Source organism: Antechinus flavipes, chromosome 1 (assembly GCF_016432865.1).
Source record: "Antechinus flavipes isolate AdamAnt ecotype Samford, QLD, Australia chromosome 1, AdamAnt_v2, whole genome shotgun sequence".
NCBI lineage: Eukaryota > Metazoa > Chordata > Mammalia > Dasyuromorphia > Dasyuridae > Antechinus > Antechinus flavipes.
This window is the reverse complement of record NC_067398.1, coordinates 590,206,542-590,232,842: the sequence shown is the minus strand read 5'-3', so window position 1 is coordinate 590,232,842 and position 26,301 is coordinate 590,206,542. Positions and strand designations below refer to the sequence as shown.

Below are 26,301 nucleotides of genomic sequence, written 5' to 3'. Positions count from 1 at the left end.
GGAAACTTGTAACAATTTCTGTTTTTGGCTTTACAGATCTACTTTTCTACTTTTTTAACCAACTTCAAATGGCTTTGATAAGTGATGCTTTATAAAACACTTTAAATTCTGTAAGTGATATTTCTTCATTTATACCTTTTTCATAATTTCCCTTTATATTTAGATCTTATTTATATCTAAATGAATTGTTATTTTATCTAGTTCTGAGACATATCCATTTGATAATTTTATTGGTACAGCATTAAACCTGTAAATTAACTTTAATAGAATTGTCAGTTTTTAAATTATATTCACACTGCTCATTCATTAACATCAATCATTCCTCCAGCTATTTGAGTTTTTTTAATTCTTTAAGGAGAACTCTATAAATTAATCTATACATATACTTTGTGTATTCCAGTAGATGAATCCCCAAATACTTTGTATATTTTACACTGATTTTGAATAATTTTCCTTCTCTAATATTGCTCCTCAGATTTTATTATTATATATAGAAATACTGTTAATTTTTTGTAGGTTTATTTTGTAGTCTGTCACTTTGCTGAAGTTTTCTCTCAATTAGTATCTTTTTTATTCCCAATAATCCCTTGGATTATTTTCAAATAAGCTATGACATCATCATCAAATAGTATCAGTTTTATCTTTCTTTTCCTTTCTTTATGCTTTTATTTCCTGTCTCTTGTCATCATTTAGAATTGCCAGAACTATGTTAAATAATCATGGTAAAAATAGGCATTTTTGCTTTCCTCCTCCATTTATTAGAAAAATATTTCAATTGCAGATGATATTTGTTTTTAGTTTTAGATAGATACTTTTATAGCATTTAAGAGATTCCTTTTATATCTATACTTTCAAAAGTTTTTAGGATAAGGTAATGTACATTGTCAATTTTTTTTATTTCTGTGTTTTGTTTTGTGTTGTATTTTTTTCCCTTCCTTGCAACTATTGAGCGAATCATTTCAATTTAAGTCAAGTTAACAACATTTATAAAATGCTTATTCTGGGCTAAACACTATTCTGTTGTTGTTTGCTTTCTAAAGTTGAACCATCCTTGCATCCCTAGTATAAACACACCTGATCACAATGAATGATTTTTTTGGATGAATTGCTGTAGTATGACAGTACTATTTAAAAATTTTTAATTAACATTAATTAATGGTGACATATTTTTGCCTTGCTTTATTCTTCTCTAATTCAGGTATTAAGATTATGTGTTCTCGTAAAAGGAACCAGGTTGTGGTATTTTTTTTAATCACTGAGAATATTTTCTGTAGTATCTGTTATTTAAATATTTTTCTACAATTTTCTATAATTATCCTGTGAATTCAGCCTGTTTGAATCCAGGAGATCCCCCCTCTACATCTTCATCTAGCTTCATAATTATTTTACAGCTAATTTTATATCATATTCTAAAACTAGATTATTTAAGATCTGTATTTTTCTTCAGTCGTTTGGGATGGATCATGCATTTTTAAAACATTCTTATGCTTCCTCGTATAGCCAAATCTTATATCATACATTTTGAACAAAAGTTAATAATAATTCTTTTTGTTCTAGTTATGATTTAACTTGTTTATTTAGTATTTTGTTATTATATTATTTACTTTATTCCCTCTTCTTTTTAATTGGGCTGGCTAAAGATTAATCAATTTTGTGATTCTTTTCAAAGAAACACTTTTAATTTTGTTTATTATGTGCACAGTACTTTTTCTTTCCAAATTATCTATTTCTACTCTAATTTCAATATCTTTTTTGTACTTATTTCAGATTTATTTGTTTACTCTATTTTAAAATTCATATTCATTTAATGATTCTTCTACTTTTCTATCTTGTTCATTTATTTGTTTGTTTGTTTGTTCATTTATTTATTTATTATTTTGTCCCTCAAGACTCCATTAACTGCATCCCAGAAATTTTGACATGCTGTTTCATCATTAGCATTTTTAAGCATAATCACTATTTCTATGTTTGTTCTTTGATATACTTGTTATTTAGAATTTCATTGTTGTCTCCAAATGATTATGTCTTTTTAAACTCTAAATTGTTTACCATTTTAATTGCATTTTTTCCTATAATAATATGTTTACCATTTCTATATTTTAACATTTATCTGCACTTTTTGTGCTAATTCATGGCCAAGTGTTGTTCCATATGATACTGAAGAATAAACAAAATTCTTTAGCAATGCAATTTAGAAGATGCCATATTTCTTTTAACTCTAGTTTGGAACTGGATTGATTCGATATTCTATATTTTATATATGTATTAAAGTTGTCCAAATCTGACATAAGCATTGAAATCATATATAATTATTTTAGTGCTGTCTCTATTTTCTTATAATTCAGTTCATGTTTTTCTGCATAGGTACAGATGAAGTTGGAGAATATAATATTTATATTTATATTTGTTTTCTATGTTTTCTTTCAGCATAAGGTAATAACTTTGTTTATCTCTATAATAAGAATTTGGGATTTCGATTTGTCCAGTAGATAGTTTCTACTTTACTGGTTTTTATTTATTCATCTAATACATAATAAATGCTGTTCTAGTATCTCATTTTGATGTCTGCTGTATTTTTGCTTTTAAATGTGTTTCCCATAAGCAAGGTATTACAGGACTTTGTGACACTTTCAATTTATTGAATTTTAATGGTATGAGGAAGAGATATATTTTTCCATCTGTTGGTAAAGCTTTTTTCTATATTTTTCTTTTTCTTTACCTCTCTTCCATTATGTTTGCTTAATTTGCTTTCTTTACTTAATTTATTCTAACAAAGTAATTTTCTCACATTCTTAAGCCTTCCTTTTTCCCATCTATCACTCTTTTCCCTGATTTTAAGATTTTAGTTGTCACTAATTCCCTTTTTCTTTCCTTTACCTAGTTATTTAATTACTTTTCTTTTTCATCTGATAAATGCATGTTTGTTTCACCGTTTTAAAAATAATTCTTTTATTTCCTTATAGATCTTGTCTTTTCTAGCTTGTATTTTATTGCTCTTTACTCTTAGAGGTAACAATTCTTATAAAAAGTGGAGTGGATAGAAGTATTGCCTCTTGGTAGATATTTCCTATTGTCCCTGATCATAAATTCATTTATAAACCTTATTCCATCACGAACTTGCCCTGAATTTTCCTTTCTGAGTCCATACTCTCCCACCTTATGGATGTCTGGTGTCCCATAATGTCTTTTATTCCCCCCTCCTAAGACAGGATGCAATCCTTAGGGATACAACAATCTCTAAGGATAGTGGTCTCTCTGAAGATTATGCAAAGTGTAAGGTATCAAATGACCATTACAAAATATATCTCACTACATGAGATTGCTTTTCAATAGGATTCCCTCCCCCCACTGAATTTGGATTTACTCTTTTTGGGCTTGTTTCAATTTCTTACCTTTTTGCTTTTACCTACTCTCCTATAGTTCTTCCAAAGAAATTATAGGAGTGATTATCCCTTTGCTACTTATCATTAAGTTGATTTAGGTATATCACACATTTTTTTCCATCTTCACCCTTCTTTCTACTATTTTAGTGATTCAGCTATTCTGCAATTTTGTCCCAGAGGAAAAAAATATTTGCCTACATCGAGGCAAGTTGTAATATTTAGTTTGTGGTATTTAAACCCTATTATTCCATCATCATTTCTCCTCAATTAACACCTTTATCATTATCAATTTATGTAATTTTAGAAAGAAATCAAATAGTTCCTCTACGATTATTTTGTTCTATCATTGTTAAATTTCTTACATTTTTTAAGGGTTTTTTTTCCTGTTTATATTATCCATCAATGGTGTAATATTTTGTATCATGTCCTTTTAATGGTGGCTATATTTACTTATCTTTCATATGTTTATGTTACCTGGTATAATTGTAAAGAGGATAATATGCTCATATCAGTTATCTATTTTGAGAATGCTACAAATATTTATTATTGAAAATCCTTTTTTTTTCATTTCTCCCCATGCTCTGATTTATGGAATGTGGAATTTTGGATAGCACATTGAAATTTTATGCTTTGGGGGAATTTGTTTCATTCTTTTCTGTCATTGCTAGTTGGTACAGAATGGTCTTATGTTATTGAAAACTCATTTCCATTTAAATTTCTATCATCTAGTCCCTTGCCAAATTTGTTGTTTGTTAACGGAAAAATTTAAATTTAACAACAGAATATCATGGAGTTTATAGCTTTTTGGTGAAGTAGGGGGGGAGGGTTAGAGATTTCTGAATGCTTTAGATTAACCTTTGTTTTTAGAAGTCCTGTGAAATTTTTGTGTAATATTTCTTATATTGTGATATAGAGGGTTTTTTTTTAATTTGTAATAGTCATCTAGAATCTTAAAATTGTCTTCATATATCAGCGATCAATTTATTCTGCTTAAAAACTAAAATGTAGTTTTAAAATATCATTTTATTTGAATCTATGCCCAAAGAATGATAAAACTGTGCATTCCTTTTAATGCAGCAGTGTCAGTACTGAGTCTGTATCCCAAAGAGTTAATAAAAGAGGGGAAAGGACCTACATATGAAAAAAATTTTGTAGTAGTTCTTTTTTTGTGGTGGAAAGGAATTGAAAACTGACTAGATGCCCATCAATTGGGGAATGACTGAATAAGTTATACTATATGAATGTAATGGAATAATATTTTTCTATGACAAGAAAGGATGAACAGGCTGATTTCAGAAAAACCTGAAAAGAGTTAGATGTATGATGCTGTTGTTGTTTGTCCTTCATCCTCAGAGGGGACCGTGACATCAGGGAAGTGATGCCATGACATGCAAGTGAATTGGATTTAAGTGAGGGAGATCTATGTAAGGTCAGCTACCTCATTTCCCCCTCCAGAGCCTGTCTCTCTCCACTGATAATTTTACTGCACCCAGTAACAAGAAGATTATAATGATCAACTATGATAGACTTAGCTCTTCTCAGTCATACAATGATCTAAGTCAATACCAACAGACTTAGAATGGAAAATGCTATAAGTATCCAGAGAGACGATGGAGTCTGAATGCAAATCAATGCAAATGCAAAATATTTTCATTTTTTTAAAAAGTATTTTGCTTTTTTTCATCATGGGTTTTGTTTTGATTTTTCTTTCGCAACATGACATATGGAAATATGTTTTAAAATAAAATAAAATATCATTGCATTTTCCATATTTTTCTAGATTGGCCTTCATTTTTATAAATGCATTCCCAATAAGCAATTCTCTCATTCTGTTGCAGTAATCTTGCACAGGAGATTCAAGCTTTTCTATTCTACTAATTATTTGTGCTATTCAGGACATAAGTTCTTCCTTTTTCCATTTTGACTTCTGTTTTAATTATTTTTCTTTCTTTCTTGAACCATTAGAGAATGTCCTAAGGTCATAGCCTTATTAAATGATTATTTGATTTCCTTCATCTTGAAATATTTTTTCAGAGATATATGATTTCACTTTAATATCTTTGTGAATTTCTTTATTGTTTTATGAAGTGCTTTAATATTAATGCAACATTTTCTTTATGATAACTCTACAGAGACACAAGTATTATTTTCCTCATTTTCCAGATGAGAAAACTTAAAGTAAAATGATTTGCTTTAGCATTAGATGCATTTACAACTCCAATTAGTCCATACTCGACTCTTCTTTCTACAACATCACACTCCTTTGGGAATACTATTTTAAATACTATGAAATAAAAACTGGAATGTGTTAATTTGGGCTTTTATTCGCTGTACTATGTTATATTACTTCATTTATGATATATGTGTGTATTTCTATATATTACCATACTGTGATTAACTGTTACAGGGAGTATCTACTCAGAAAATTCCTGTACCAATACAAGTCAGTGCCTTCTTTGTAATTCAAGGTATCTAGGTGTACTAAGAGTTCTAGTGACTTGTCAAGGTCACATTGCCAACATATGACAGACAGAGTTAGGATTTGAACTTGAGTGCTGATGTTTCTAAGGCCAATTCTCTACTATATCTGACTTCCTCTTACATTAAATAATATTATCTTCCATAATGTAAGGAATTTGACTTTGTTACTATGTAGTCTTTCATATATATTTTTTTTTCAATAGAAAACATAAATCTAGTGCAAGTAAAATCATCCAAAGTTCTGGATTTTCTTAGATCAAACAACATATTCTTTGTTCTCCAGCACTTTATAATTTATTGATAGCATAACACGAATCTGTTTATTCTCCTCAAAAATTTAGGTAGTATAAATAATAGTTTGTCCTTAATTATGAAAAACATTACCCTATATAACTTTGAGAATTATAAAGAAAACTGTGTTTGCTCAAGATATGTTTAGTTTTGGTTTTTTAAAGCTCATTTTAGTTTTTAGGATAAATCTGCTTTTTATTCACTGGGAGAATGCAAATATAAAATAAAAATAATGTCTATATTTATAGGAACTCTAGATTCTACATTAACAAAAATTTGCATATATGCAGCTTTTCAGAAACTATTGTATACCTATAATTTTCAAGCTACTATGCTTTTATTATTAAATATTATCTTGAAGAGTTGTATAGGTCAACTTTCATTTTATTTTTCTTGAGACATTTTTATCACTCCTGAAGAAGCATTATTTACAATTGCTTACAGTGAAGCACAACAGTTAGTATGACAGATTAAAGTGTGTCATTAAGAAAATAACACTTTCAACCTATTCTACAAATACATGAAAGAAATAATTATATAAATCCCTCATACACTGATAAAAAATAACTCCCTTAAAATGAGTGATCTTAACTAGAAAAGTCATAATAGTGATAGAATCAGAGATAGAGAAGTGAAGATGAGCAACTTTTAGTTATTTTAATCGCTTAAAAATTTAAAGCAAAATGCATGCATCTGGAAAAAAAAATTGTTTAAATACCGATTTTTGATAAGTGACTATAAAATTAAGGCTTTTCCAAAAACTCATTCTGTTAATTGTGGTTTAGAATATTTTCTTATATGTTAATTTACAATATCTATCAATCGAAAATCTTTTTGGTACAACAAATTCACTATACCCCATGATTCAATTCTTTTTTTCAATTAAATTCAACAGATTTTTAAGTACTTCTTGAAAAGAAAATTGCATGAATTAATAAGACAGATCCAGAATTTATATTAAATTATTGCCTACTTCATATGAATTTTATCATCTAATACTAACAGAAGATCCTAATACTTGCTCATCTATTAGTTTCTTGCTTCTACTACCTTTCTTTTCAGAACTTGTATTCTTACTATCTAGTTTAGCTTGTGAGAGAAAATGCATGCTTTTTATTTTCCTGGGAACCCAGTTCCTAAAACAGTGTACCATCTTTCTTTTAAGTGATTAAAGTTATTTATGCTGAGAACTACATGAAAACATGTGGAGGATGGCAAAGAGAAAGGAAATAGTAGTAATTAGTGATCCTGTCACATTTCAGTAATAGTATGATTCCATTTACCTGCATGTGAACATGTTTCCTTATAATACAGAGTGTAATATGATTACATATTATTCTACAGATCCTTAACGATGTCTTCTAATACATTTTCCCATAGATATTGTACCCAACATTCTAGAAGCTGTCTTCTCTATATCTCTTTATGTTGTATAGATGCTAGTGGGCCCTTTTGCTCTCCTTTTCCAGTCATATATTTCTCAGATGAAATCCTTTGTGCTGATTTTATAATGTAGTCTATATTCATAAAATATTGTAGTTTGCTCATGCCAATGATTTTGAAGGCATTGGTGAACTGATTCTCAGGTTAATATGAAAGAGAAGAGGATATTGATTACCTGGGGGGAATCATATAATTGATAAAATCTCAATAACTACTAACCTAAATACCTACTATTCAATGTTTACAAAATATTTTTTGAGAATAAATAACATACACAGATTGAGGGCAATCTTGCTTAAGTTATAAGCTTTTGAAAAAAAATTCTACTAAACTTCACCTCTCTATAGTCATGCAATTGACGAAAAAGCAAAATTGTACTTCAAATTTCAACATTATATTGTACTTGTATTTTTATTAACTATAAAAAACATTTCAGTCAATTAAGTAGAATGTTACCCAAAAGGCTATATTCCAATGGGACATGCCCCATTCTTTGAAAATAATGGGTGGAAAAACATATACAGGTTTAAATAATTCACCAAGTAATGATCCTGCAAACATCTATTGAACTGAATGGATGAGTCCTTCATATATTGACAGAAAATAAGAATTAGGTTTTTTTTTTTTTTTGTTTCCTATTTTTTCCTTATTTGAGCCCTTTTCATTTTTGTGTTTAAATCAGTCTTCCCACCCCTTTATCAATTATATAGTAGGAAATACCTAAGTCCTACTCATGTTTGGAAAGATATTTAGGTATCTCAACTAATTTCGAATCTACTTGTAGAAATCTTGGATGTAAATGGTCACAGCTTATGGCAGAGCTCCCTTTTTTCTAGTTCATGTTCTCCAATAAATCCTTCTTTTGCACCAGAACTTGAAAATGATAAGTTGACATTAAATTTAGAACAGAAGACTTGTATTTACATCCTGACTTTGCTATTGACAACCTATATGACCTTCACTTAACTCTTCATTTTCTTATCTATGAAATAAAATGAAATATTTAGAATAAATTATCTCTAAAATTTTTTCCAACCACAAATCTAATTCTTTAATCTCTCCATAGGTTCATGGACAGAGAAAGTACAATTAACTATATTAATATAGGAAAAAAAATTTCCAGCAGACAGTTAAATTATATGAGCTTTGCACTGGTCTAAATGTGTTTTCTAGGGCAGCTAGAAAAAGTACAATAGATAGAACATTGGATGTGGGAACTGGAAGACCTGAGTTCAAATCCATACTCACTAAATATGTAATCATAGACAAGCCACTTAAACTGTCTGCCACAGTTTCTACATAAGTAAAATGAGGATAATATTTGCACCACCTGCCAGGTTTGTTGTAAGGATAAAATAAGGATACAAATATACACAAATACATACAAATACAAATGCATACAGTGCTTTGCAACTCTTAAAGCACCTTAAAATATTAGCTATTAGAGATTTAAATCATCCCTCTCCAGAAGCGTATTCTATTACTCCTGATGCAGCCTGTTTAATCTAGCACACATTTCAGAACGAAATTATCAAACTAATTATGTATAATTGATTATGCTATTTGCTGTGAATAGTACTTCTCTGCCTATTATCTTGGATAGATATCTGGGTGTCATCATTTATATTCTTCAACTGAAGTGGTACACTGCAATTTGGGATAGTTGCCACTAGGAAGTATTGTTTTAAATTTCAGAATCATTCAATTTTAGACCTGTAGAACTAAAAGTGAATTTGAAGATCTAGTTACAACTGTAAGTGTGAATTCTCTTTATATTATATTTTTAATGTTGTTATCTAGTCTTTAATTTAAAGATTTTCATTGATGAGGAATTTATTGTCCCTCAAGGAACTCAAAATACATTTTTAAACTGATCTCGTTGTTGGGACATTATTCCCTAAAATCCAAATACTCATACAGATCTAAAATCTTATTGATGTGGGTTCTACTTCATACAGTACACAGTGTAAACCATCTATAGTTGTCCAGTTTTTATAATTCATTCCTGTAATACAATTAATGCACAAAAAGTAGTATATACAACATAAGGGTGAAAATATTCTTTGAGTTCTCATGATATTATAAGAATATTAATGTAGTTTCTGAGCTATGTATAAATTATCCTTAAATTTGTCATGTTTCCAAATGTTCTTATGTTTTATGATGCAATTTTTGATGACTTTTTTGCACTACTCCTTGTAGTATGTTATTTTAGCTCATATATATCACATACTTCCAATTACCTTTTTGATTGATCCCCAACTCTTTGAAGACTGTAGGGTTCCCTGACTCATAATCATTTGCATTTCTAGAAGGATTTTTGTATTTTAATGTATATTTTCAGGGAGAATATTGGCATCATTAAAAATGATTTTCAATTTCCCAAATGTAATCCAAACCATTTTCTCTCCTTTTCTCTACCTCTGTCTCTTGCAATTTCATGCTCTCTCTCTGTCTCTGTCTCTCTGACTCTGTCTCTCTCTCTGACTCTCACACACACATACATACACAAATAAGATCTATAGGTTATCTATTCAATTGTATATCATATCATAGATGATAAAGCTACTTGATTCTTTTTTCTATGTGGGTAGTAAGGCTAAACTTTTCTGGGTGATTTCTGGTTGATCAGAGAAAAGATACTAACATTAAGGGGGCCAGGAATATGGTGGTATCTGTGAGTAGAGGCTGTCTTTTTTCTTTCTTTGTATCACCAGTGTCTGACATATGGTAGCTATTTAATAAAAGGTTATTGACTAACAAGAAATCAGGGAATTCAGGAGGTTTCCTTGTGGAGGAAGAGCATTCCAGATATGGACAGATATTGAAAAGGTATACTTAATTCACCTTGTATAAGGTGTAGCAAGAAAGGTAGTATCTCAACCTTGCAATACATCTGTAAGGGAGTAAAGTATAAAATGCTTGAAAAGTTCCCTTAATCTGGTGGCTACATTTAGTCAGGTTACAGGAAAAAGAAATTCAGTAAACTAAAATTTAATGGATTGGGGAGTTACATGATAATTTTAAGAACCCTGAGAAAGTTATGTAGAGGATAGGCTGAAGTAGGGAAAGATATGAAGCAGGGAAACAAACTAGAAGGTCATCTTGAATCGTCTAGGCATGAAGTGATGAGGAAAACTATGTGAGTGAGAGGAAGATTAATGTATATGAAAGATGTTGTGAAGGCAAAAATATGATTTGAAAATTGATTAGATTTCATATGACAAAGTGAAAGAAGAAAGTGAAGAGCATAAGCTCAAGTAACCTAGAGAATGACTGTACCTCTAAAGTAATATGGCAATATGAGAAAGAGCAGAGTTTTAGAGGAAATATGAATTCAGCGTTAGATATTTTGATTCCCCAAGAGGGAATGGATAATGTGATACAATATGTCAGGTGAAATCTTATTGGTATTAGTTGATCTGATAGTCATCTGCATAAACATTTACTGTTTAAGGAAAACAGTAAAAAAAAAAAGATCAGAAGAAGGTATGACAGAGTCTTGGGGAACACTCAAGGCTAGTAGGTATGACTAGTATAAATATTTAATGAAGAATCAAAAGAATTGGTCAGACAGGTAGAAAAACAGGAGAGAATACAGAAAGAAAAACAGAGAAAGTCCAGAGAGGAATGAGCACCTAAGATAAGAGGGTTTTCAAAAGTATAGAAGATTGCAGAGAAATGAAGAAGGATGAGGATTGTGAAAAAATTAGATTTGGCAATTACAAATTTGGATTGTAATTGTAATTTGTAATTATAGTTTCATATTATAGTGAGTTTATAAGAAAGTGAGAAGTGGAAGAACTGATTACACACACCTTTCTCAAGGACTCTAATCATGAAGAGAAGAGACATACAGAACAATAGCTAGAGAAGGGGAAACAGAAGTATTACCTACAAAAAGGCGATCAGCGAGAGTTAATGGATAGGGCAATCTGTTTAAGATAGAGTGGAATGGGATCAAGGGTTTCTATAGAGAAGTTTACATTGACAAGTAAGAAGGAAATCTCTTTATGACATAGGGTAGAAGGACATAATGAGAGAGGAAAAGAAAAGACATTGATTTTTTGACTATTTATTGAAGATATAACTGCAAAACTTCAGTCAAGAGGGTAGTTTGGATTCCTTGAGCACAATGGTTCTCTTAAGTTTGGTTCAGGTATTCTTAGCAGTCTCAAGACTTTTTCAGGAGATCTGTAAGGTCAAAACTATTTTCTTGACAATATTAGATGTTTTCATTTCCTTTGGGCAGGAACCAATTCCCATGTTTAAAATCATCACAACTTCAAAAAGTGTTAATTTCAATATTTCAACCAAACCAGGGGGTTAATTATTTTCATAAAATAGAACCTAGTTGTAGTCAAGTCAACAAGCATTAAATTGTAGCTATTACGTGCCAAGCACTTGTAAATTTTGAAGATGCAAAGAAGTATAAAACAAAAACAAAATTTCTACTCTGAAGGAGCTTCAAGTCTAAATAGGGAGAACACATCTGTAGCTATGCTATGTCTTGACTCCACTGGACAACATGTCGAGCTTCAATATAAATTAATCAGCTGAAATGACATCACCATGCAGAATGACAAAAAAATTTTGATACTCCACACCTTCTCATCTTACTCTCATTAATTCTAATTCTTTTTTATGGTAATAAACAGAACAAATCTAATCCCTTTTGAAGCTATTAATCATGCACCTTATGAATCTTCTCATTGCTACACATTTTTTATGGCATGAACTCAAAGTTCTTTAACATCTTTCAATATCCTCGTTCAAAAAATATTAAGTTTATTGATACCTTTTCTAAACTGTCACAACCAGAACTACATATAGTACTCTAGATATGGAGTATTATGGCATAGTACAGAGAGATTATTTTCTGTTTAATTCTGAAAGTTATGCATTTCTTAATGCAGCCAAAAGTCATATTAGCTTTTGGGCTATCATATAAAATGAAGGACACATAATACTAAACTTGCAGTACACCAAAATGCCAGTTATTTTTTGAATTGCTGAGTAATGATTTACTAAATTGTACTTGTAAAGTTGATTATTTAAAACTAAGTGTAAAATTTAATATTGAATTAAATTAAAACTTGAGAGGCAATATAATTGATATTCAATAATATACATTTAGTTAGCATAGCTTCATTAATAATTGGTCATTCAAAATTAACTTTATTCTCCTTTTTTAAGACACAATTACTAAACTATTAGAATAGGGAACTTGTACATTTAGTTTATCTAGATTTTATAAAAACAACTGACAATTAATTTCATGTTGTATATACAATAAAAATGGAGAAACATTGGCTAGATAAATGATTGTCAATCTTGTTGGTCTAAGAATCCCTTAATACTCTTAAAATTGTTGAGATTTATGTAGGTTATATCTATCACTATTTGACATATTACAAATTAAAACATCTTAGCATTATTGTGAACTTTTGAGCCTTGCAGAGGCTCCAGTGTCTTAAGTATCTTCAGGAATCTCTAGACCACACTCTGAGAACCAATGGGCAAGACAGTTTAATTGGTTTATAACTGCTTAAATGGTAAGACATGAAGACTACTTCATAATGGTTTGATGTCAATGTGAAAAGTTTCCAATAGAATTCTCTAACTCTAAGGATCTTTAGTTGTTTCTATGCCATTTAATACTTTTATAATATTGACTTTAATAAAGGAATAGATGATGTACTTATCAAATTTCCTAAAGACAAATGGAAGAGATTGCTAATACTAGATGACTATCAGGATTAAAAATGTACTGAAATGATAAAACTGGGATAAATCAAAATTAAAACTCTTCATTGATACATGTTGATACCTGCTATGCAACTTCTTGTCTTGCCAGGAGCACTGAGATTTAATGATTAGTCCAAGGTTTGATAACCTGAGAAGACCATACCTCAAATAAATATTTATACTATCATATAGCACCATTATTATATTGAATATATTAAAGTAATCTTATAATTTCACTTTTTAAAAGCAATTTTAACATTAATTAATAACTACCCAGTACCAAGTTTAGTATAATTGTCTTTTGAAAAATATCCCATGATCCCCTCTGTTACACACGAAAAGCTAACTTTCATTTTCCCTGATGAATCAAATGAGTAAATTTAAAGGAAAAGTAATGAAACTATTTTTTATCCATATTAGGCCACATTTAGGAGAAAAATTCTAAATTTAGAAGTATACTGACTTTAACTTTAAAAATAAATATACTGCTTGGAATATGGTTTTGCCACATATATAAAATATTATGATTATTTCATTTTATAGATATAAAATATTATGTTATTTTACTATATTTTACAATGTTACAATTTAGCTATTTTAAGTATGCTAATTCAATAATAAAACAAACAATAAAAGATCTTAAGCCTATACATTTTGAAACCTTATTTACATAAAATATCATTTTAAAAATGCTACTACTTAGTTTTATATATTTCTATTATATAAATTAAATACCTTTCAGGGCTGTGGGGAATGTCATCAAAATATGTATTAGTCTCTCTTCTCTCCTGCCTATTCCTCCTAAATATGAAATAAATAGTAGAAATTTAAGGCATGAATTTTGCTCTAATTATACTATAATTCCATAGTTTTCTAGAAAATAATTATGTTGAATCATGTCTTATATAGTCATATGAAATATAAGGTATTTGCTCATATAAGATGTAGCGGAACTTAACATTCCTTTATAAACATTTCCTGTAACTAAAATCAATCCCTCCATCATTCAATAATATAAAAAGTGTTTTGTCATTCTGACAAAGCTACCTAAACACAACTTAATTAAAAAACTGCAGTCTGAAAGCCTATGACAGAAAATAATTTTTCTTAGACTAAATAAACTAACATTAACATATATATAGTATCATGTATTTTAATACAAACACATTAAACTATTAAACTATCCTTTTATATAAAATATGTGTGTATGTATATACAAATATATATATTATAAGCCACAACTTATGACAGTCAGCATACCATAAATTATTGGTAGCCCTCTGCCTCAGAGTCAGGAAAACCTGGTTCTAGTCCTGCCTTTTACATATAACTGTTGGACTCTGGACAAGGCATTCTACTTAGTTTTCTTAGATATTATAAGACAACATCACAGAGAAAGTAAAGAAAGGGTAGTCTCTTTTGGGCCTTTTCCCTGTGGTCATCATCTATAAAATATAGTTTTAAATAAAACAAATGTGATAAAATAAATTAGTTTAAAAATTCAGTGAGATAGTCTAATATACACAATATGACAACCACAAGAATTCCAGAGGTATTCTATATCAACTATCACTTTGTGATAATTTGATTAAATACTATTTAAGCCAGCATCAATGACAGCAATCAAGAAAAAAATATGTATTAAATACATACTGTGTTTGTATCATCTTTGCTGGGTACTGAGGAATTCTAAAGTTAAAATAAGAAGTTACTTATTCTCAAAGAGTTTACAGTTTAATATTATAATCATTCAACAGTTGGCCTCAAAGAATATTATGTTTAATATTACATAAATGCTTCATTATGGATACTTATGACACAACACATAAGATACACTGGAGGTATGAAGCTAAATATTACATAAAGTCTGAAGAAGTGAATTATTATAGAAAGTGGTAATCTTAAAAATATTCTATCTGATTTGGGATTAAAAAATGATTAGGAGTTCAAGATAAAATGAAGAAAGGCACTACATACATATAGAAGGAATAATACAAGCAAAGAAAGAATATAAAGATTATAGTGCACAAGGGGAAAGAGCTGTCTGATCTGCTAGGATCACATAGAATAAGGAAAGCAATAATAAAATAAAGCTATAAAGATGATAGAAAATGTCAGTATATATATTTGAATGAGGGGCAAAACAATATGAATTGTATTTGAAAGGTAATAGAATGCCTGTTGGAATCCTTACTAACTGCTAAGTAATTAGAGTTGATCTAATCTTACAAGATGTTTTGGGCAGAACCTGAAACAAGGTACTAAGTAGAACTACCCATAATCCCTCTCTCTGGAAGGAGCATAAATAGGCCAATGGGCCAGTCGGAGAGTGCTGGAGAGTGAAGACGCTACAAGTCGAGATTTCACTGGAATGACATGAAGACTGGAGTTGGCTGGAGGCAGAAGAAAGCAGAGGCAGAGGCTGAAGGACCAGACCTTTGGATTTGGTGACATTCGGAGGGAGCTCTTGGAACCAAGCAGAGAGATAGGTCTCTAAGCTAACCGGGCTATATTGGAAACAATAAAAGATCTGAACTTTTATCACCTGGCTGTGTTTTGAGAAGAAAAAGATCACCAACATTTTGGCGCCCAATGTGGGGCAAACAGACCCCCTCAGTGGATTTCAGTGGAAAAGCTCCGATCTTGATTCAAGTGGAAAAGCCTCTGATCCTGATCCAGTGGAAAAGACTCTTCAACCCAGAAATTAGGGTGAGTGCAACAAAGAAATTTTGTTAGAAGAGTTAAAGTAGAATTTCATCTAAGATGGGACAGATATTTAGAAAACAGCCTGTTTCTGTTCAAGGAAAATGTTTAGAGAGCATTGTCAAAGTTATGGAAAGCCAAGGTTTAATTATAAGTTTACAGCAAATCACTGAACTTTTACAAACTATAAAGGACATATGTCCTTGTTTCTCTCTTGATAAGGAATTAGATCTAAATGAATGGAAATTGGTTGGAGAGGATCTTTGTCAATTCTATAATAAAAATGGGCCTAACTCAATAATTAATACATATAATGTAATACAATTGGCTATAAGAAGTTATTTAAGTGATAGAATGATGAAAAGGAAAGTACGGGAGGAAGAATTGCCAACTTTACTAGGTGAAAAGGAGGACGAATCAGATGAGAATGGAGTTAATTACAATTCTGAGTATGATACTTCACAGCAGGAGGAATTAGGTGATTCCACATCTCATGACCCTCCCCCCACAATTAACCCTTCATGGGTGGAACAAGGGGGAGGGAGAGAGACAGAAACACAGTCAGCTTCTCCTGTAAAGCAGAATTTGACAAGATTAGAAAAAGCATTAATTAAAGCAAAAAATGAAGGAGAAGATATATCTGATTTTATAAATGCATATCCTGTGATTGAAGAGCTCAACTCCTCAGGTCAAAAAGAGAGAAAATACACTCCTTTTAATTTTGGAAAAATTAAAGATTTGAAAAAGGGTTGCACTCTTTATGGGGCTACATCATCTTATGTGAAGATGTTACTGGATAATTTGTCTTATGAAATCTTAACCCCGAATGACTGGAAATCCATCACTAAAACATGTCTAGAACCGGGACAAAATTTATTGTGGCTTTCAGAGTTTCATGAATTATGTAGGATTCAAGCCCAATGCAATAGGCAAACAGGAGCTATTGTACAAGTTGCTTTTGACCAACTAACTGGAGAAGGTCAGTATGCAGAGAGTTCAGAACAGATTTATTATCCCATAACAGTGTATGAGCAGATTTCTAAGGCTGCAATAAAAGCTTGGAATTCTCTCCCTGGACAGAAAGATGGAAATAATGCTTTCACAAAAATAGAGCAAGGTCCCAATGAACCTTTTGCAGATTTTGTGGGACGTCTGCAAACAACTGTAATAAGAACCATTGGAGATAATGCTGCCACAGAAATAATGACTAGACATTTGGCTAAGGAAAATGCCAATGAGGTTCGCAAGAGAATTATATGGGGGCTAGACAAAAATGCTTCTTTAGAGGAGATCATTAGATGCTGTGCCACAGTGGGCACAAATGCTTATTATGCCCAGACTATGATGAACATGGAAAGACAAGGTCCTTCTTGGCAGAGGAATTCTAGAGAAACTCGTTGATGTTTTCATTGCAGAAAAGTTGGACATTTGAGAGCCCAATGTAGAAATGGAGATAGAGTGAGAAAACAGGGTGAGAGAAAACCCAAAACCCCATGTCCAAAATGTAACCGAGGCTTTCACTGGGCTTCTAAATGTATATTGACCCAGAAGAATGAGAGGCAAGGCCCAGCTCCAAAGTATCAATCAAAGGACAGGTGGGGCATGATAGCAGCTGAGGTTACACCCAGAGAGACTTTAGAAATTCAGAACTCTGATGTCATCAACCAACAGAAAAGCAATCAGGATTACAGTTGGGAAAAATACAGGCCTTTTAAGACAACAAGACAATATCCAATGCAAACAACTCCAATGTAATTACCAGATGATGAGGAGAAATCCCAAAAGTGGTAAATAGAAGAGAATTAGATAGGTTAACTGCTTGGGGAAGAGGATCTGCTTATATTTCCACAGGTGGAAAAGGAATCAGATGGCTAACAATGAGACTGTCAAAAGAACTTTAAAATCTTCAGCTTTCAGTTCCTGAAAAACCAGCAAGAATCACTGGATTCCCTGAGATGAAAAATTGTTGATGAGACTTTTTGCAGTACTTCAGAGCTTACAGGAATTATTAGATTCCTGGCGCATGAACTATTTCTAGGACTTATGGACATTTGTAAATTTTCAGGTCGATTTATGTTGTTACATTACTACTAGCCTGTGTTATATTACTATGTGCTTATGTATTTTAAGCAATTGCAAGAATCATTGGATTTCTTGAGATGAAAGATTGTTGATGAGACTTTTGCAGTAGTTAAATTTTCATGTTGATTCATGTTATTTGTTACATTACCACTAGCCTGTGTTATATTGCTATGTGCTCATGTAAATTATGTATAATGCCTCCCATATTGATGGATTTATGTATACCATGTATATCTGTTACAAAGTTCTGGCCCATATTGATGGATTTATGTGTACCCCCTCAGAAACCCCCTATGTTTTAAAACAAAAGAAAGGGGGAGATGTTGGAATCCTTACTAACTGCTAAGTAATTAGAGTTGATCTAATCTTACAAGAAGATGTTTTGGGCAGAACCTGAAACAAGGTACTAAGTAGAACTACCCATAATCCCTCTCTCTGGAAGGAGCATAAATAGGCCAATGGGCCAGTCGGAGAGTGCTGGAGAGTAAAGACGCTACAAGTCGAGATTTCACCGGAATGACATGAAGACTGGAGCTGGCTGGAGGCAGAAGAAAGCAGAGGCAGAGGCTGAAGGACCAGACCTTTGGATTTGGTGACATTCGGAGGGAGCTCTTGGAACCAAGCAGAGAGATAGGTCTCTAAGCTAACCGGGCTATATTGGAAACAATAAAAGTTCTGAACTTTTATCACCTGGCTGTGTTTTGAGAAGAAAAAGATCACCAACAAATGCCCATTAAGAAGTGTGAGCAAAGGAATGGCATGATCAGGTCTTTATATAAGAAACATTATTATAGAAGTTATTACTCTGATAATTGAAGGTATATTAAAGAAAAAAAAGTTTGGGTGATATTTACAAAGACTCTTTCAATAGTCTAGATAGGTAGTAATGGAAGTCTGAACTAAAGCAAGAGAAGAAGGGATGGATTAAAAGATAAAACCAAAAATACATTTTCACCAATTAAATATATGGTAAAATTGGACAAAAAAGAAGAAACATAAGTCTCAATATTTTATCTAAGATCATAGTTGCTAATCCTGTTTTTTTAAATTCATCTGATATATGCTTCTACTTTATAAATTCTATTTGGTTTCCTCATTTTAACACTATATAGATCCTTATTTTTTAATAGATTCTTCTAAAATTACATGTTATTGACTTCTGCTTTCTAATCCATTTTGTTATGGTCCTCTAATGAATTAATTCATTCTATTTACATTATGGTTATTATTCTTAATCTTATATTTTCTCTATCATATTCCTTTATAATTTGTATTCCCTTTTATTCTGTCCCAATCTTTACAAATAACAAAGGAGGGGGGAAACATATGATCATCATGAGTAGTCTCTCTCATTATTCTATTTTTATTCTTTCCCTTCTCTCTAACCCAAATTTAAAACTTGGTCTCTAGTCATATTTTTTTTTCTTCTCCCCTTTTTCTGAATATATTTGTTTTGTTTACTCTTCCTCTGAAACTCAGGACTTCTCTCACCTCTTTCTGTCTTTAAACTGTTTCCCTTTTAAACTAAATATATTTTAGACTAAACAATTTGTCTTGAGTTTGCATTTTAATCCTCCTTTTCTAGTTATATTTAATAGTGAAGTGAATGAAATACCTTTCCATCACCTTTTTTATGTTTGTATGTTTATCTTGCATAGATTATGCAAAACATGATTTCCTTTCCTCTTCATTTTTTCACTAGTATATTCCATTTTCTATCCCTGTTCTTACCAAACTTAAGACCAAAAAAGCAGGACTAAATCATACCTAAGCACTGTGATTAATTCACTAAACTTTCTTTGTGACCTTCAAAGACAATCTGAAGAAATATTTGCTTCTTCTTCTCCAGTTAGAAGGAAAACATCTTATTGTTCAATAGGTTCTAATTACTTTAAAAGGTTTATCTTTCTATAATACTCTTTACTACTATATTTGCATTTCAAAATTTCTACTCTGCTGTCTAGTCTTATGAAGAGAAATTCTGATGTTCTATTCTAGGTCCATTTTATTTCTTATAGAGAAGACTGACTTACAATAAAGAGTATTTTACTCTGTTGAATTAGATTTTGTTTTGGCTTTTGAAATATTATAAACCAAGGGTAGGTATGCTTTTTTGGTTTTGTTTTGTCTTATTTTTTCCTCTTTTATATTAGTTAGACTACAGTCTTATATAATGGTGCCAATAATTTTCTAAAACTTGAAATCTTTCTTTCTATCCATTTCTAGTATTTTTTTTCTTTATCTTGAAGTTCTGGCTTTTTCCCATGATATTTTTAGTATTTTTTAAAATCTGGTATGTCTGTGATGAGGTAAATGGTAAGTTCTTTCTATATTCATCTTTTTCTTCTTGTTCAAATAAATCTGGGGAGTCCATTTGAAATATGGCATATATGTTTATTTTTGGAAATTATTTTTGGGAAGGCCAACAAGTCTTAAATTATCTATTACTTACATATTTTCCAGTTCAGTTGTTTTTGATAATAGGTATTTTAAATTTTCTTCTAAAATCAATATGCTCATAAGAAATAGGCTCTCCTTGATCATCTTTCATTACATTTATAGTTTTTGTTTCTGGAATAAAATTCCTAGATAAGGTGACAGGTCCCACTTGATACTTGTTCTTCTGCAATATGGATGCTATTGCCACTATGGTTTGGGATTGAGTTGCCAGGAATAGGAACTTCCTTCTCCTGAATCTCTAATTCCAAATTATAATTGGCCAAAATAGATTTGGATTATTCCTTTCTGTTTCCCTCTTTTTGTCCAAACCCCAAGCCAACAATGACCTGATCTTGTCCCTGGACCCTCTTAGGTATAACTTATGAGCCAGTTATAAATTATGCTGATCCATAGTGTTGTATATTCCAACGCACAATGCCTGCCTTATTTACTGATTCTGGATACATCAAGGGCTGCCTAGGCAGTTTCAAAAGTCTCAGGTGTGCTGCATTGTTTGGCCCTATATTCCTGTTCACTACACAATTATAAGAGGTGACTCTATCCCCAGTTGCTCTGACAACGTTGTTCTCTCTTTCTTGGCTCTTCTTTGTTTTGAACATGAGTATTCTTCTGACAGTGTTTTTGGTATGACCTGAACAAAGTGGATCTTATTGTTATTTCTCTTAAAAATTATTCTTTCTTGTTGGAATCCTTACTAACTGCTAACTAATTAGAGTTGATCTAATCTTACAAGCAGATGTTTTGGCCAGAACCTGAAACAAGGTACTAAGTAGAACTAATTAATACAAGGCTTGTGTTCACACCTTTACTCATTGGAGTTCAATGAGTTCACACCTCCCTTGAAGCTTTTTGGGCCAGAGAGCACTATGGGAGAAAACCCATAATCCCTCTCTCTGGAAGGAGCATAAATAGGCCAATGGGCCAGTCAAAGAGGTTCTTCAGAGTGAAGACGCTACAAGTCAAGATTTCACCAGAATGATATGAAGAGTTGGAGCTGGCTGGAGGCTGAAGAAAGCAGAGGCAGAGGCTGAAGGACCAGACCTTTGGATTTGGAGACATTCAGAGAGAGCTCTTGGAACCAAGCAGAGAGATAGGCCTCTAAGCTAACCGGGCTATATTGGAGATAATAAAAGATCAGAACTTTCATCACCTGGCTGCGTTTTAAGAAGAAAAAGCTCACCACACTTTCTGGTACATTTTTATGACTTTCCTGCAGTGTTTGTAAGAGAGCTGGGCATTTCTAGGTACTTTCATACTGTCATCTTAGCCAGAAGCCTAATAGTTAATATTTACCTGGTATAATACTGCTAAGAGAGACAGTATACCATAGTGTTTAGACTGCTCATCTCAAGGTCTGAAAGATGTGGGTTCAAGTCACTTAACCCTTCATTTTCCTCAGGAAAATCACTAAGGGTGGAAGGTGATAATCAGGCACACCAGTTTGATTTGGAAGAAGAATTTTCCTCGTGTATATGTATATGTAATATAATATATATGTGTATATACACATATATATGCATAGATAATTAATAGACACTAAATTTGGAAATGAAAATATCACTACTAAATTTGGAATGTTATTTAATATGAAATATGAAATAATGATGGCAGGAGCCAGACTGAACAAATTAAAAATAAAATATGAGGAAAGCAAGTGGAAGCATTGCTTGTAGTTGGCCTTCTCAAAGTTAGCCACAAAAGGAAGAAATAGATAGATAATAGGAAAAAAATGAATCAAAGGAGGGAATTTGTGAACAAATAAGACAGAGGCTAGTGTAGGCAGTAGGGAAATAACAAATATATAAGGAGAGAATAAAAAAGGATTTGATAGTACAGATAATAAAAGGGGCAATCTATTAGAGAAAATGAGGGGTTAAGATCACTTTTGCATATAGAGGGATTTACCCTGATAAAGAGAAAGATTACTGTTTTATGTGAATCAGACACAAAAGAAAATGTAGTTGTGGAAAGTATATTAAACATGATAGATGAGGAAGAGGAGATGAGACATCTTCTGGCAAATGGCTACATTTTTTCAGTGAAATATAATGCCAAGTGCTCAGGTGGATGTGTGGGTATGTGTCAAGGGCTACAGACAGTGGGGGAACTCTGGGTAAGGTATAAAACCCTTTAGCTCAGAGGGAACCTACTGACAATGTTTGGTTTGGCTTCCCATCTCCCTCTGGTGTTCTCACCCTTCCTGAGAAGTCAGGGAGGGCATCATGATGACCTGTGTTCTACTTAAAGCAAGGGATACTTACAGTAAGAGGCATTTACATAGTAGGTGCTTATAGTTAGCACTTGCTCAGTGTGATGTGATTATAATGGTTCTCCAGTTGGCACATGCTTAGTGTGCTGTAATGATTGTAATCATACTAAGGTATTTAAGGCTTGAGAGGAATGGAAATAGAAACACTCCATCTTTGACCATCCTGGTAGATCTCCTGCTTTCTTCAGTCCTCCACTAAAACCAAGGCTGGTCCCAAGATCCTCTAGAGAACTAGTCCAGATAGTATATTTTGGCACCCCAATTTGGGGGCTCTAGAAAGCACACTACATAGATGGAAGAGCTAATTTCAGATTCTTTTCACTTCTATTTATCATATAGCACATATAACTGCATATTATATGCCTTATGTTATATGCATATGTCATATAGTATATCATATATCATATCAATATTTCTTCAGGTTATTTTCATATTTTTATTGGTACTGATTTGGGAAAATGATAAACTCCTAAAAAGCTACTAGTTTTGGAAGTTAAAGAATTATTTAAAGTGATGCTCAATTAAGATATAATATAAATCATATTAGATGAGGTCAGTTTTCCAAAACTAATACCAATAAAAATATGAAAATAACCTGAAGAACTATTGATATGATATATGACAGATAGGGAATCCAGGGACACTTTGAAAAGAAGTGAAAGCTAATATCAAAATATTTTTTTATTTACTTAAAAAAAGAAAAATAAAATATAATGATAAACAAAGAGATAAAGGGTATAATTAAAGTAACTTAAACCTGATCTATTTATACAAGTAATAGAAAGCCAGAGAAAACAAAATTCCTACAAGGAATATAGATTGAAGTTGAAGATCAATGTGTGGGATAGAAGAAGTACCAAAGGAATGATTAAGATGAGTAAGTGATAGCTGCTAGAGCTGTTTTTGAAATTTATCTTCTTTACTTTGACAAATACAATCTCCTCAGAATATTTTCAAAGATTTCATTGTCTTTTCCTTCTTTTAGTTGATTATCCCTTCTAAATCTTCTTCAAGCTAAATACGCTCAGACTTGCTTCATATGGCATGAATCTAACAATCTTCATTAACATTCTTCATCTTTCTGAGCATTCTTCAGCTTCTTAATTTTCTTCTTGAAATATGATGGCAGAGACTGAAAATAGTATTCAAGATTTGACCCTCTCAGAAGATAGCATTATTTTAGAACAATTTATGTGAAATATTTCTTTTTATCATAATTTTTGTTTCCAAAATACATTGTCAAATATATTTCAAAACACATAAAAGATCTGGAATAAGTATAAATTCATAAATTCATTAGTAGGGGCAATCAGTTCATTGACAAAGCCTACTACCTCCTTAAACATTATTATAATGTTCTAGACTGCCAAAGAGGCCCATGACAAAAAAAAAAAAAAAAAAAAAAAAAAAAAAGAAGAAGAAGAAAAGTAAAAGATTTAAGACTCACTACCTTGTAAGAGGAATTCATGAATTATTTATAGCATCAAAAAAACATCATGAAGAAGACAAAATTCTGTTGTTTATCTTCTCTGACCATTAACATTTAAAACATCTAAATTGGTAAAACTTGTTAGGATGCATTTCTTGCATTTCATGAGAATTCAATCATTTTCACACTACAACTAAACACTAAGGTCAAACTTTATTGGAAAATTGGAATATATTATACAATATTTTTAGTGTTACAATAAAAACCCTAAAAAAACTTGTACGTAAATCACTTTAAAATAAAATCTTACCTTCAGTTTATAGACAGATCAGATTTTTTTTCTTCATTACTGATTCCTTTTTAATTAGTTGTATCACAAATCTTTAAACTTTCATTTTTTTTTCTACCTGAAACCCTTACTGTCAAACAACAAAGATAATGATCTACAAATAAACACATAAGTAGGGATTTATTTGAAAAAAAATTTTAATAAACTTCTAAAAAGCATTTCAGAATGTAAACAGTCTCTCCTTAAAGCAATGTTTTCTAAGCTTGACTTGGAAATGACAGAGAGAGATCACAGACAGGAGGGAAGAAGGGAGGGAGGGAGAAAGGAAGAGAGAGGAAGAGAGAAAGGGAGAGAAAGTGAAAGAGAGAGAGAGAGAGAGAGAGAGAAATGAGGGAGAAAAAAGGTAGAAAAATAGTGTACAGAAGAAGACAAAAGGATCCAGCACATAACCTTGGAGAATGCCTAAAGTTAGGAAGGTGATAACCAGCAAAGGATACTAAGAAGGAATGGCCAAGAAGGTGGAAGACAAATTAGGAGAGATCAGTGTCAGAAAATAAGAAATGAGAGAGTGATGAGGCAGAGCAAATAGTAAAATATAAAATGTAACATTATGATGGGATAGATTAAGAATGAGCAAAAACATGAGATTTGGTTATTATCTTCTGACAGTATAGTGATGTGCTAAAAATGGAGAATTAGACACATTTTTGCACATAACCAATGTAGTAATTTATTTTGCTTTACTATATCTATCATATGCATTTTATTTGTTTGTTTCTTTTTGGTCCTTGCTGTTGTTTATTTTTTTGTTTTTCCCCTACTGGGGGCTAGGGAGGCAAGAAAATGAGAAAAAGTTCTTGTTAATTAAAAAGATAAAATTTAATTTCAAAACAAAACAAAAAGATCTTTGGTAACTCTGAAAAGAGTAGTTTTAACTAAGTGTTGATGTTGGAAATCAGATTACAAAGGATTGAGGAAAGATAGGATAAGAAGTAGAGAAGGAATTTGATGAGATACCCCTGAAGAGGAATGGTGGTCAAGTCCAGCAATTCAGAAGAGCTAGTAGGGAGTGGTTCTGGTCCCTCCCCCAAATAGAAGCAGTCCTAGAACAAATGCAACAATGGGAAAAGGTGGCTGGTATAGCAGGCTGGCACAGCAAAAAGATGTTCAAAAGATGAGGAGTTATGGGGCTGATGAATATTACAAGATATGGAGATCCTAGAAACTAAGGGAGGCATTTGGATTAATGGAGTAGGGTCAGCAAATAATTTTCTGAGGGAGAAATTTAGTTAAAGGGAGGGGAAGGGAGAGGAAGGAAAGGAAAAGGGAAGGAGACAAGGAGTGACTAAGGGAAGGAGAGAGGGAGAGAAGGGTGGGATTTTAAAAGGAAAATTATCTTTTGGCCCACTAATTGTTCTAGAGTGTACTTCCCATTTAAAAGAATAGTGGAATCAATGCAGGCACAGTGGATAGAGTACTGGAGCTGGAGTCAGGAAGAATTAAGTTCAAGATCAACACCAGACATATGCTAACTGTACAATCTTGGACAAATCATTTAACTTTTGCTTACCTTGGTTTCCTCATATATAAAATTGGCATAATAATAATACCTTCTTCCCATAGTTGTTTGTGAAGATTACATAAAATAATATTTGTAACATATTTAGCACACTGCTTAGCACCTAATAGGGGCCATATAAATGCTAGTTATTGCCATTATTAT

At 31.7% G+C, this 26,301-nt stretch overlaps 1 protein-coding gene across 1 annotated transcript in view; it reads right to left on the bottom strand.

The window, feature by feature from the left end:
• RIMS2 (regulating synaptic membrane exocytosis 2) overlaps nt 1-26,301 on the bottom strand; it is a 761,226-nt gene that overhangs the window by 222,161 nt on the left and 512,764 nt on the right. Inside the window, exon 20 of the mRNA XM_051974462.1 lies at nt 14,082-14,147. Within this exon, the coding sequence (XP_051830422.1) occupies nt 14,082-14,147 (66 nt within the window). The remainder of the gene's footprint in view (nt 1-14,081; nt 14,148-26,301) is intronic.